The sequence below is a fragment of the Anopheles cruzii genome, chromosome 3 (assembly GCF_943734635.1).
Source record: "Anopheles cruzii chromosome 3, idAnoCruzAS_RS32_06, whole genome shotgun sequence".
Lineage (NCBI taxonomy): Eukaryota > Metazoa > Arthropoda > Insecta > Diptera > Culicidae > Anopheles > Anopheles cruzii.
In genome coordinates, this window is record NC_069145.1 from 3,611,561 (window position 1) to 3,625,024 (window position 13,464).

Genomic DNA, 13,464 nt, shown 5'->3' on the forward strand with positions numbered 1-13,464 from the left:
AATTTGCCGTCGACCGTCGGATGATCCTCGCGATCGCAAGTGGCACAAAGATTAAGCGGTTGGGGAGGAAATAAAAACAATAACGGAAACGATCTCGCATTTTCCGACCTCGTTCCGCGCTAAGGCTTTATGACATTTAATTTATATTTTATTGATATGTTGTGACCCGCCAAACGTGTCGCGCTGCGGCTGCTGCTGTGCAGGTTGATTGCCAAAAACCCGTATGATTGGAGTTTTTGTATCCTTTTCAAGTGCGTTTATCGCACGTTAGTGGAAAGTAAAGCAACATCAGCCGCCACAGGAGAGTTCGCAATGAAATGGGACACAAATGCGTTGATTAAAACGAAACGACACGCCAATTTCGCAATCGAAAGCCATTCGCGAAGGTGCTGAGTGTGAAACCCCGTTAAGCCATACCCAAACGCCGGTCATATCCAATTACATAAAATATATCTTAACTGGTTTAAGCGAAAAAAAAATGCAAACCCCCGCCGGGAGTGCGTAGGCCGATCAAAGGCAGTTCCACCCCGGGAAGGCTCCGGTTATCTCGGGCGCGCTGGTCATAAAACAGAAAACCATTATGAAAAATGTTTCTGTTTGTCTCCGGCGGTTTGTGGTTTGCCATCATCATCTTTGGCGCTCAGTTTTTGGCTTCCAAACCTGCCCGGCCTGGTGCCAGGTCGTAAAACGTGTTCGATTTTTAGATGATGTTTTCCAACAACAAACCATCGTTTTCACTCTCGTTCGGTGTGCCCCTCGATGGGCCGTTAGCAGTCTGTTAGTGCGAAATATGAAAGGTTTTACGATCGGACGAGGTTGGACGTTGGAATTAATATAATCGGCACGGGGAGCCAAAATCTTCTCATTAACAAACTTTGATCACTTTTTGTTATATTTTCGGTTTTCGGCTATATTCGCTAGCAAAGATCAGACTCGTATGTTGGCCTTCAGTTCAATTTCAGCTCGCCGTTTTGTGATTTAAACACACTAGGTTTAGAAAATTGAGTTGAAGGAAAGGTCATCAAACGAAACCTTCGTAACCTTCGCGCATAAATCAAGAATCACGGCTTTGCTCTGCCCTACTAACATGCAACATAAATCTTCTATTATGTCCAGTTTTCTCCGTGCTTACAATTTATTTTTATTACGTTCATGTTGCGTGTTCGATACCTCGCAACCAAGGACATTCTGACAACAGAATCGGCCCCATCGGCAGCCAACTCTCCATTTCACTAGAACGCGGTCCACTTGTCGGGTCCAATTGGTATTCCGGCGTTTGATTTACGACGATGCAAATCAGAGTGCATTTTTCCAGCGGCCTCTTCTGGAAAGACGTGCCAGCGAGCATGATCAAGCAGAGAAAAGTGAAAACTGATCATATTAATTCAAAAAAGCTACGAACGAATGCAAAGCAGGGGCCCTTAAGAGTGTTAAAATAAACAACGCCCCGTCGATTAGCGGGGCTCATCGCAAAGGATGATCGCGGAACAGTTCAAGGCTTCTTTATTGAACACCTCTCGCCAAACGACGCCTATTGCTTTGCCGCCACAAGATCGGTCGCGACGAACGAGAATGATGTACTGCGGCCTCAGTCGGCCTTTAATGGGCGCGATCATCGGCGATCATGTGTATGTTTACTTTCCACCCCACCGGTCTTCTTGTGGTCGTCCCTTAATTTAGTAATCATTTAATAATCATTAATTATTGCATTGGCGCTCCATCGGAGAATCGCAGGCCGACCTGGCCACGGCCCGTCGCCCGGCTCTCGTTTAAATTGCATTATTTATTAACATTGTTACACACCTTATGAGTGTAACGTAAACGATCGGCATCCTCCTTTAAAGGATGCAAACCGATCGGTCCAAGTGAACGAGATGGCTCCATTGAAAAAAAAGGTAGCTGTTTTGTTTCAGGAATCTGCAGCTCTATAAATTATGACGTCCGTGGGACTGACTGACTAGTTTTCTTGCAAAAAAGGTGGCTCAACATCCAAACATCCTTATGGCTGATCTCGTAAAACACTCAGACTAAACAATGGCTGGAGCTGGATTCTTTATTTATATGCTCCACGAGAGCGATAAATAAAATGGATCTCTTTGCGGAGAGTAAGATGGATTGCACACCGTTTGGATTTCTGCGCCATCCGTAGATGGTGCACCACCAAATCAAAACTTAATTTAATTATCTGATACCACCGCCATACCATATTGGTCCGCGATCGGATGAAAGCATTTGTTCATAGTTTTGAATCCAACCACCAGATTCACGATGACGACGGCTTCACACAGCGGTCGCGCTCACAAGTCGTCGCGCTTTTCGGACATCCGACATATCTATTCTTTTCCTTCTACAGCAAAATGGCTTCCAATTCCAAAATGGGAACTCTAAAGTAGTGTCTGAGAGAAATTGGAAGCAGACACATAAATTTTGCCATGTTAATTAGGGCCAGCCCCCGCATAAGCCGTACAAATTGACCGTCTGAATATTATCCAGACATGAGATAAGCACGACGCGATGACAATATGAGGAGCTGAAGTTAAAATACTGTTTTGCTTATGGCACCTGGAACTAGAGAAAATATTCTCCTTGTCCCCCTGGGCTACACGAAGCATACGCCAGGCAGAATGCATTCTTAAGATCTCTTTCACCCGGGAGGGGGTCTAAAAATATTACGCTATGTCCGATATGCAAGCGTTCGAACGTACCGCATCGTACAATAAACATATCGCTCTGATTAAATCTATATCGAATCGAGCACCAGATGGAATAGAAGCGATACCTCGAACTTGACGATGCGCCTACCCCATTTTGGCACGTCTGCGCTACGTTACGGATGACTGCGATTACCGTCACTGATTACATGTTGAGATTGTGTGTGGGTGTCACCGGGGAAATGCAGTGACAATGACTCCCAGCAATCATGCATGGTAGAATCGTAATTCAGAAAAATATCTGCGATCATTGTAACACCTACTAACCATGTCGGCGACACGGCGTTCGTTAACAAATGGCAAAAACCTGGCTGATGAGGGTCAACTACTTTTGCCATGGCGCCTACAGATTCATTAAGGGTATGTTTTCAATATATTTACATCCTTCCATTGGTCTGCGTAAGCTCAAGTTATAAATTCGTAACCAATAGGTAATGAATTCGCTATCTGCACGTCAGCGCCGCGTAACACGTGAGACCAGCGTCTGTCACGGTGTTCCCGTGACAAAGTGCTACCTTTCTCGTGATTTTGCTCCGAACTGCCACTCGGCTCGAAAAACATACAACGACCACAGAAAACCCACTCGCTCTCTGTTTCCTAGAACCGCGAATAGACGTCGACTAGTGGACCACGTGACACTTCGTGCATAAGTGGCGTAGCTTCGAACTGTGCAAAACTGCACGTAGGCCACACATACGGAGAGAGAGAGAAACAGAGCAAGTGAGCGTATTGGCGGTCACACGATTAGTGCACCATGGCCGGAACATCCGGAATAGCCCCACGATTGATTGGAACGTCACAGTTTGGCAAATATTTCGCACGCCGCGCCGTACCGGGATGTTACGCGGCCGCACGCGCATGTGACCGCGCCGCTGCCGGTGTTATTTAGTGGCGCAACTATTTACCCCGCGTGTGACTATCGTTAGTCCGGACCGGACGGCGCAGGTCGTCGAGGGTTGAGTCGAGGGTAGCAAAATGATTCGATTACGTAGAGCGAACCATTGCGAAATTCGTTTCTGGTGTGCAGTGACTACGGTCACGTAGTCCCCAGATTCTCTTGCTACTCCTGTTTGGATTCGTTTATGAGAACAATTCGATGCTCGAAAGTTCGATTAGTTGATGATTATTATTTATTCAATTATTCATTACTATTATTGTTCCTATTTGTTCCATGTATTTTCATAGAATTAAAGACCTTTAGTAATCAAAAGATACAGCCAAAATAGACCGAAAAATAAACCATATTTGGAACATTTTAACCACTTGCACTATTGGTGACTCATCCCGTGTTCGTAAGCCTATTTGGAGAGGCATCCTGACTCGGTGCGCGTGTTTGTCCCTGTTACGCGCGTCTTCCTTAGGAGATTTATTAGCCAACCTTGGCCACACTCTGTACCCTGAATAAGGAGCACGATGTACCTTGCTGCAACACATGACTCCACGAGTTTTGCGTCTTAGTTTTGCGTAGTCTCTATTAATCGAACTCGTTGCTTTTTAGGACTTGTTGGTCACTAGAATAACATATTCTCTGTCTCTCTTTCTCTCTCTCCTCGACAGGATGAAATTGCGGACAAGGCCATTAAGCTTACGGCTCGCGAGCGGCGCTTCATCAAGTTCGCCTCGGTCGAGTTCGATGGGCAGATCTACATGACACCTCAAGACTTTCTAGAGTCGGTTGTCGAGCAGGAGCCACGCCGTACGTACCGTCACAATGCTACCTTTTGTTGGCAAAGCCACTAGAATGGTTCTTCTTTATAATATTCATTGAAGAAAAAAACGAACCTTAGATTAGACCCGAACCGACAAGCTTCCCTCCGCCCGGGAGGTCGCCTTGAGACTTAAGTGTAGTTGCCCCGTGTGGTTATTTGCCTATCGCTGGCAGGCGAGAAGCCACCTACTGAAAGTCCTTTTAATTATCTACCCTTCTTTCGCTTCCCCGCCCGTTCGCTTATCATCGACCGCGCCCCGCCATCTAGCCCGCCTCAAGAGGAAGTCATTAACGCACGCCGAGATCCAGCAGCTAAAAGACTACACGCCACCGCTGAAGCACGGCTCGTCGCAGCTTTTCCGCAGTCTGCGTGACAAAGGTAAGTGAGCCAAGCGGCCGAAGGGTTTGCTAATTTTCGTTGGCACCTTGAAAGTGGTCCCTTTAAGATAGCGCGCCCCCGGCACGTTAGAGCGGTGCAGAGGTCGGCCAGTTCCAAGGCACTGGTTTACCGTGCAATCTCAACCGGCCACTTACCACAGTGATTGTGATTGCTGCTTTTCGGTTACATTTCCACCCAATTCGGCTTTGGTTCGGGTCTGTTTGCACCCCGTTTTATCAGCCGTGGCTTCACGACCAGAGGCCACGCTATTAATAAGTCCTTTAACCCTCTCCCATCTAATAGCAAGTGAAGTGGACAACAACACTCTTCCGAACTCCCGCAGAAGCCGGGGAGTGTCACTTGGCACTGGGCGGGTTTTTTATCGTGACACGTTAAAGGAGACGGCGCACCGTGGCCAGTGGCCCCGTAAAACCGTGATCGAGAAACAATTCTTCGAAAATGGATTACCATACTAATCAGAACACGCCGCAGACGACGATACCGCGCGACGATCGCGGCGTCTGAACAAACACCTGGCTTTCAGTTTGGCCGCCGCGCCGCGCCATTAAGCTGCCTTACTCGGGGATCTCGGAGGCCTCTTCGAAAACGAACCGTTGTTTTACCGAAAAGCCGGCCGGTTTAATCATAAACTTTTAAAATAAGTAGCCACGCCGGACCGAACCGAGTACCGTCTGGATCGCACGCGTATATTAGCGGCAGTCCGGTCGTGGTCATGTAATCCGTGTCTTCGGCACACTTGGACTGCGTTAGTCATCAACTTTCAGCGGGGCCCGTGTTTAACAAACGCGATTGACATTTCGGCTGATTTCGCCGCTTCTTACACGAGCAATCAAATTTAATTCCGGAGATTAGAAAAGCTCTTCTTGTCTCGTGCCTGCCCCATTTCAGGGTTGATTAGGTTCTGTCCCCTTCCCAGCTGTTCATTCGCTTTTGTGTGACTTTTACATTACAGGCATCATATCCTACACGGAATATTTGTTCCTTCTCTCCGTACTTACGAGTAAGTTTCGAGATTAAGTTTTTCGTTCATTTATCTCAGCACATCACTAACAAAATGAGACTTTTGCAGAACCGCACTCCGGATTTCGCATCGCCTTCAACATGTTCGATACGGATGGGAATCAGCGCGTCGATAAGGATGAGTTTCTCGTGGTAAGTTTGGAGTTGCGCGTCGTCCTTTCGGTCGGGTAAATTACTTTCAGCATTCTGGACTGGTGTTGTCGTGTGACCTGCACTGCACTGTGAAGGTAATCTATTTTCTACTGTGATGCGCCAAGAAGTGGACGATGCTCAAAAGTGTACCAAAACGTCCAGCAATTGTTTAACGAACGGGTATCGAATCAAAATTGAAAGAGAAAACTCGAAGAGAAGAACGAAATTGGCCGATTTGAAAAGAAACGTTATAGAGCCCTCTACCGGACATCGGTGGCAACCGTTTTTGCTAGACCCCACCGCTAGATGGCGCTTTCTGCTCAGAGTGCTATCGAAGGATCGCTAATTTTGGGAGTTGAAGTTTAAATTATTTTGTGCATCATGTTTTTATTTTTCTTTTATTATTTCTTCCTCATTTTTCCTTCGTTGTATTTCTTTGGCTCCGTCACTGTTGTGTTTTCATGTTTTCTGCCACCGAAAACCAAACCACTCACCAACCAACAACCCGCAACCAACACACCACATGCACAACATCAATGCGCGTCGTCGTCTCTCGCACAATGCCTATCTTCCCCGTGACTTCTCCGTTCCTTGCTTCGCATCGGCTCCGAATACCCCGGCGACGGAAATGGCCTTTTGGTGCTGCAGATTCGTCAACTGCTCGGAGGATCGCTGAAGGATCGAGATCTTGACGAAGGCACGCGTAAAGCTGTGAGGACTTTTCCTATAACTTTTAAGCGTAACTACCACTGACGGTGGCGAATCACTCTTTTAATGGTCATTCATTGATAACTCTCGTTGTGTTTTCGAAGCCTTCCAACGGCTTGCAATTAGAAGAACCGAACCGAATTGGTCGCTTACATTCTGTGCACAGTCCGATCCGTTCAATGTAGTAAACTATTGATATGTAACAGCTACGCTTTCTAGTATCTGCTTTTAGTAATAGTTTTGCCTATTCAATCAGAAGACCCAAAAAAAATCATCACGTAAAGAAACCAAATAATTAATTAGACCAGAAAACGCAACTTTTGTGAATAACTCTCGCTTCGAATCTGTTCGAAAGGTGGTGTTGTGTGCATAACTGAGCCCTAAGTCAGTGTGTTCGGTGTGATAAGGGTGCACATTTAACTAAAATTCAACTTTCTCTATTGTTTCTTCCCGAATCGATACTCTTTCTCTTTCTCTCTCTTTGTCGCTCTCTGCTGCTCGGTGTTTCACTTTCCCACGAATCATCATGGCTGTTTTCTTGGCCAAATTTCTTACACCGCGTCATTTGTGTGTAACCAACGCAAAATCGCACAATTTCGTTGTCCTCTGCACCACATGCATGCATATTTACTGCATCACTACCCGAATTTACACTTACCGAACGTACACACGCGTGGAACACTTGGCCCGAACCTGCGGAACGCGTTTCCCAATTCCCGAACGCGGACTTTTGACTGTGGGTTGCTGTGACACTTAAAATGGCCACGATAGCTGCTGCATCTCGTGTCGACCAGTGCACAAGCGAAATTTTTACTCAAAAACTATCGCGAGCAAAAACCGAAAGCATCGATCGGTGAGCAGCAGCAACGGCAGCAGAACCCCAGCAGTCCCACAGGATCCTCAGCTGAGGACGCTAGCGACGCCAATCCACCCGCCAAGGGTAGAGTAAAGCGATTAGTAAGTTTTTCGTTTTTCGTTTTTGGGATTTTGTCATTTTTTCGTAACTCTCCTGTTTTGCGATGCCACGTGCACACCTTGCCCTTGCCTCATTTCCCTGTGGAGGGTTGTTTACCTTCATTTTAACTTTCCCGAGTTTTACCAATAATAATGTGTGTGTGTGTGGTATGCTCCTACTAATGGCGTTAGACTGATGTAAATAGAAGAGTGTGGAAAGTGTGTCTCGCCATTTTTGGTTTTATTTCTCAGGATTCCCTAATAAACCGTGTTCATTGCTCCAACCTCCAGTCCCACTTTGTGTGTCTTTGGCGTGTGCACTCAATGTACATTTGTGTTCAGTGTGTTGTGTAAATACAATTTTTACAAGTGTGCACGATGAAAGAAGAGTCCATTAAGATCTTAACCACCTCCAAGTCGTTGATAGTTAACTTAACACAATTTGCGTGCCATCACGAGGGCAGGGCTGGTCAGCATGAAAATGAAGACACGCGGTCCTGTATGCTCCTGTAATCTTGTTTGCGGCTAAACGCTCGGGTCTATCAGGTTTATCAAGTGTCCACTCGTACGGAATGTATAAAACGCAATTTTAAACCACGGAATGGCCTCATCCTCAAAAAAGGGTCTCCAAACAGCAAAACAAATCATTTGATGGTGCACCTTTTCCCATAAATCGTCTTCATCTATCATAAACAAAATTTCAAAACCGTTTTGTTTGTGTTTGATTCAAATTATTTTATAGAATTGAGTTTTTGTTTCTTGCTACAATGGCCAACAATCTATAATTTCACAACCCAAATCCGTCCAGTAAGATGATCTCGATACCTCGATACGTCGATCGTGAATGTTGTTCGTGAAACCCACTCCGATTCCTTTGTGTGCTACCTCTCACTAGCAAGTCCTGTAACCGTTCGTCGGTGTTAGAATATGTCTGTGCCCTCGTCCGGAATGGCCCGCCAAGCAGGATGTCATGTGTTCGTTCGTCCTCTGTAGCGTCCCCTGAAATGGTGCTGTATTGCGATGGAAAACGTGAAATCCGCATCCGTGCGATCGTCATCGTCGACCTGGTGGAAACTATGTCCCCGTGTGTGCTGTAACCATGTAACTGTAACCATTACCCCACTCGGGTCATCTATGGGCGCTCACAAATGTGTATAGTGTTTGGAACTAAACTCGGCTGGCGATTCCCGCATTTATTAAATTATTATATCGCATTTTTTTCGAATTTTTTCCACTCTACTCCGTCTCTCCGGTGGTGGCCTCCGTGTAGATGGAGAAAATTTTCAGCTTCGCTTGGAAGGGAAAACGGGGTATCGAAAGCAAGGAAGGTGAAGAACCGGGCGAACACGTAAGGTTATGAATTCCTTGTTTCCGTAATTATACCCAATAAAAACCACATTGCCCACGGCAGGACGATTACGTGGACGATGAGCAAGGCCTGCAGAGGAAGCACAAGGTTGACACGACGCTGCAGGTGCACTTTTTCGGCAAAAAGGGGGACAAAGATTTGCAGTACGATGGGTTCTACAACTTCATGAAAAACCTCCAGACCGAGGTGCTCGAGCTGGAGTTTTGCGAGTTCTCCAAAGGCCACGAGCGCATCTCGGAGGTGGACTTTGCAAAGATTCTGCTCCGCTACACGTATCTGGTAAGGGGTCACGTCACCGGGCTGCTAGACTTACCTCTAACGTTTTGGATTTGTTTTTAGGACACGGACGAATACGACAACTACCTGGACCGTCTGCTGGACAAAGAGGCCAAAGAGAAGGGCGTATCGTTCGACGATTTCCGCCAGTTCTGCCAGTTTCTGAACAATTTGGACGATTTCTCGATCGCCATGCGCATGTACACACTGGCCGATCAACCGATTTCGAAAGGTACACAAGAGTCCCCATAATTCATAGGAGGCCGTTTACTTTCATGTGGGTTACGCATTTGCAGATGAGTTTTCACGTGCGGTCAAAATCTGTACCGGTTCCCAGCTGAACACACACCTCATCGACACCGTGTTTGCGATCTTTGACGAGGACGGCGACGGTCTGCTTTCGTACAAAGAGTTTATCGCGATCATGAAGGATCGCGTCCACCGAGGATTCAAAGTAAGTCACTACGAACACGTTGTCGAGGACTATCTGGACGAAATCGAAAGGGGTACGGAGTATGCGGACAACTTTCGGCAGCTGCTCAAGATGCGCTCCCGAGCCTGCCGACGGTTGCGCCGCTACCTTCTCTACTTCTACTACCACCCGGACCATGGGCAGGGAGATACCAGTACGCACTATCGTTAACACGGTCGCCCAGATAGTCCCCACGTGTAGGTTAAGTCGGTCTATCGTCCTCCGGAAAAATGTGGTGTCTGTACAGGTAGTAAAACCAATAGAAATACCGCTCTCGTTTATGTCCTGTTTTCTGCTCTTGCTACATCGCTATCACCTTTTGCCAACGCCAAATTTGTGTTTCAATTCCATTGTGGCTTTCCGTTACTTAATACCGTTTTTAAGACCCATTTCTCGTTATTCGTTCGACCAATAAAAATTATGTTCAGAAAAATATTGGTACTTTCGTTTCTATTAACCATCGCAACATTACCTCTTCAGATGCTCCCCACATTTATGTTTGGTTTATTTTGTACATAATTTCGTTTAAATGCTTTCGTATTGGTTTGACTAACATGACTGTGATGGAACACGTGCGCAATAGAATGAAAGAAAGCATCTCACCTTCATTGGAGATTGCATGAAGCGTTTATCGAACAATAGATCAACTGACTCATTCACGAGACGTACACACAAACCAGCGCATGTTTCATTTGTATCTAAACTTAGTCTGTTCTGTGTTCATTATGTGTACATAAATTGAGAGAAAATGCATTTGTAAACCATGGAAAAGAGCATCCACCAGGTGAGTGTTTTGATTAGAATTTACTCAACAGATTTTGTATTCCGATTTGTAGTAAAACCAGCCAATTGATTCCATATTGCTTTCCAATCTGTTTCTTTTTTATTTCAGTCCAACGTAAAGTCGGAAGGCTGGGAAGCATTCAAACACTGCTTGAAGCAAGAAATGAAGCAAAACGTTTAAAACGATGCTCCTACAGAAGTTCTCCCTTACTCTCTTATCCACGTGGTATCTTTCAAACTAAACCTACTAATCGTTTTTTGTCCACTAGCATCCGATTACTAACCAAAACCATCAGCAACTATTAACGGTTTCTCACCCAGTTAAACCAAGGGTTTTAGGGGCCCCTCGGCATTTAAAGTGCCATCCGATACGGTGACAACTTATCCCCGATCTCTTCCTGCTGCTACAGCGCGCGATCGAAAAAATCGTAAACACTTACGTGCAACTTGTTACTTAGCGAAAAAGCCAATTGTTTCTTCTAGTTAGTTGAGAGCGCAGGATTGTTTCACTGTTAATTGTTACGTGTGTGATTAGCAAAAGTGTTTGTATTCAAAAAGCAATTTTAATTTTTTGTTCTATAGACATGAGAGATTGTTTAGCAGTTCACATAAGTTTAGTGCTTTAAAAGCAACCGCTTATGTGATGTTAGTTAATCGTGGGTCACCGCAAAGAAATTAATGTTCATATTGTTAGTGAATTGTGTAGTTCCAAGTCCGAAGTATTTATTTCATTAGCCACCAGTTTTTTCGAAGGTCCAAAGTTTTCTCATACTTACGTCTTGCCTGTAACGTCTTGCCTGCCTGTCTATTTCAATAACACAATAACATGAAGGCAAAGGCACGTGTTTTTGTTCAAAAACGTGCGATAATTTAAATCACACACACCATTTATCGTCACCCATAATTTTATTGTCGCGATAGAAAGTAGAATCATACAAAATGGAAAGTATTATCTGAATTCAGCCGAGGACGCTTCGATGAAGGACGCCAAATTGCAATTGTTTGTCATCATAGGAGAAAGGTTGCGACCGGCAATTGCATGATGCAATTTATGTTTACGCCATTGAACAACTAAGCTAATTGTTACGCCCCGTCTCGAGCCATTTGTTGATCGTTTTGTATTTAACTGAAATACCAAAAACACGCCAATTCAAAATCCATGATGCGTTCGTTGAGTTCTTTCCCATCCGAAAAAAGAATTGTGATATCGAAATAATTACGAAGCTTATGGGCAATTTTAAGAAAAGCACAAATTTATTACACATTAGTTTGTTCGTTTTTGCCCCGCTCAACCTTTTCTTGTCCACTTTCTTGGTTGGCTTTTACGATACTCCCTGGACCGGGTGTAATGGTTTTATAAATCATTAAAACTTTAAAAATATCATTTTTCGCCTTTCTGCGGTATCGGTGCTGCTTAGTGATTATTGATGCCACTCACAGGACAGGAAGCCTCTCTACTCTGGTTCGATTTTTATCCCTGGTAGCCCCCTATCGTGCTTCAGTTCATGATTCAGATTGATGATAAGTTTTGTAGTAAAGTGTCTCAACGTACACTATCGATTATAATGGTTCTTAGCGATACAGAGGATTCTGCTGCGTCGCGTCCCCGGTTTTTACTAAAACTATAAAAGACGATAGTATTAATGGGTATTTTATATATAGACTTCATGTTCTGCACCACTGACAAGCTTATTACACGCAAAGAAAGTGGATCGCACGCATCATTGCTTCCGGAACAATATACAGTCTCTCGTTCACTTTATCGAGTTCTGTTAAGAAGAGTTTACTGATTTTAGTTTTCGTATATTCTCGAGCTACTACTCGTTCGGGTGTCCCGTAACAAGCTGCAAAAAACCCCGGCCTTGTGTGCCATGATTGTAAAGCTGGGCTTTCTCTCTCTCTGCTCTTAGTAGACGACTATCAAAATATATGATTATTGTATACCGTTGCTTTGGAAAGGACCGCCCAAATGTTTGTCTGGTTGGCCCATCATTATATTACTTGATGCCGATTGTTGCCGATTTTATTCGATGCCGCAAAAACGTAATTTTAAATATGATAATCGCACCACCAACTCCGTCCATATTATGCAGTCTCTCGCAGTCAGTTATTTAATGCTAATTTTTAATTTTACTGTCCTAATTTTCATGAAGACGCTATAAAGCATTGCCGATTGATGTTTGTCTCTGTTGCCGATTGTTTCTCATCAAGTCTTTTCGAAAAATGTACATTTGATTTTGTTTTGTGCTACGACCACTACGAGTACTGTCTCTCTCACGATGTCTCTCTCTCTCTCTCTTTCGCTGTTCATAAGTATTTATTCAGGAAACAAAAACAAATATACTGCAAACAAAAACGCTTCAAAGGAACCATCTTTTAATTTGTTAAAAAGCTAGGCTTGTAGTTTGCGGAACTCGCCTTCCCATCTCGTTTTTGTAACAAAACTAAAGGCTTGTGAATCCTGATGATAAAACATTCCATATTGCGTTCCCCATATTGCACTTCTTAACTCTCTGCCTCAACTGGTGCACTGCCATCGAGTGAGTTGAGTTTTCAATTCCACCATTTCTTTTCCGACCGGGTGCGGTGTGCGTCGGGTTTCGCGATAAAAAGCGTTTATAATACGTGCGTTTTGCTTTAGCATCCATCTTAGTGTCGCGTTTGCGATTGCTGCTTAAAAATTGCTGCCTCTTATCATCACTACACTGTTATACCTTCTCTTATCGTACACACACACACACACTGCTTCTTTTCTAGTTTCCCTTTCTGTTTGACTAGAGAACTATTGCGTTCAACTTTCAACACACGAAACACTCTGCTTATACTCTTGTCCAGGACCATCTTATATGCCGTTCGTTAGTATTCTTTCGTCTCTTTCCGCACCTAATGTTGCTTGAGGAATATAATATAGTATTTCGTCGTTTCGGTAAA

The 13,464-nt window shown here is 44.6% G+C and overlaps 1 protein-coding gene across 4 annotated transcripts in view; it reads left to right on the forward strand.

Moving 5' to 3' along the window:
• LOC128274318 (calcium uptake protein 3, mitochondrial) overlaps positions 1-12,823 on the forward strand; it is a 38,043-nt gene extending 25,220 nt beyond the window's left edge. Inside the window, exons 2-12 of one of the 4 annotated variants that reach the window (XM_053012472.1) lie at positions 4,269-4,407; positions 4,688-4,798; positions 5,772-5,819; positions 5,889-5,971; positions 6,620-6,682; positions 7,451-7,636; positions 8,904-8,981; positions 9,045-9,281; positions 9,342-9,510; positions 9,575-9,732; positions 10,643-12,823. In XM_053012472.1, coding sequence (XP_052868432.1) covers positions 4,269-4,407; positions 4,688-4,798; positions 5,772-5,819; positions 5,889-5,971; positions 6,620-6,682; positions 7,451-7,636; positions 8,904-8,981; positions 9,045-9,281; positions 9,342-9,510; positions 9,575-9,732; positions 10,643-10,714 — 1,344 coding nt within the window. In that variant the 3' untranslated portion in view covers positions 10,715-12,823. Of the gene's footprint in view, positions 1-4,268; positions 4,408-4,687; positions 4,799-5,771; positions 5,820-5,888; positions 5,972-6,619; positions 6,683-7,450; positions 7,637-8,903; positions 8,982-9,044; positions 9,282-9,341; positions 9,511-9,574; positions 10,359-10,642 lie in introns of those variants that run through there. The other 3 variants (XM_053012473.1, XM_053012471.1, XM_053012474.1) reach the window with 3 other exon arrangements.
• The last annotated feature ends 641 nt before the right edge of the window (positions 12,824-13,464 follow it).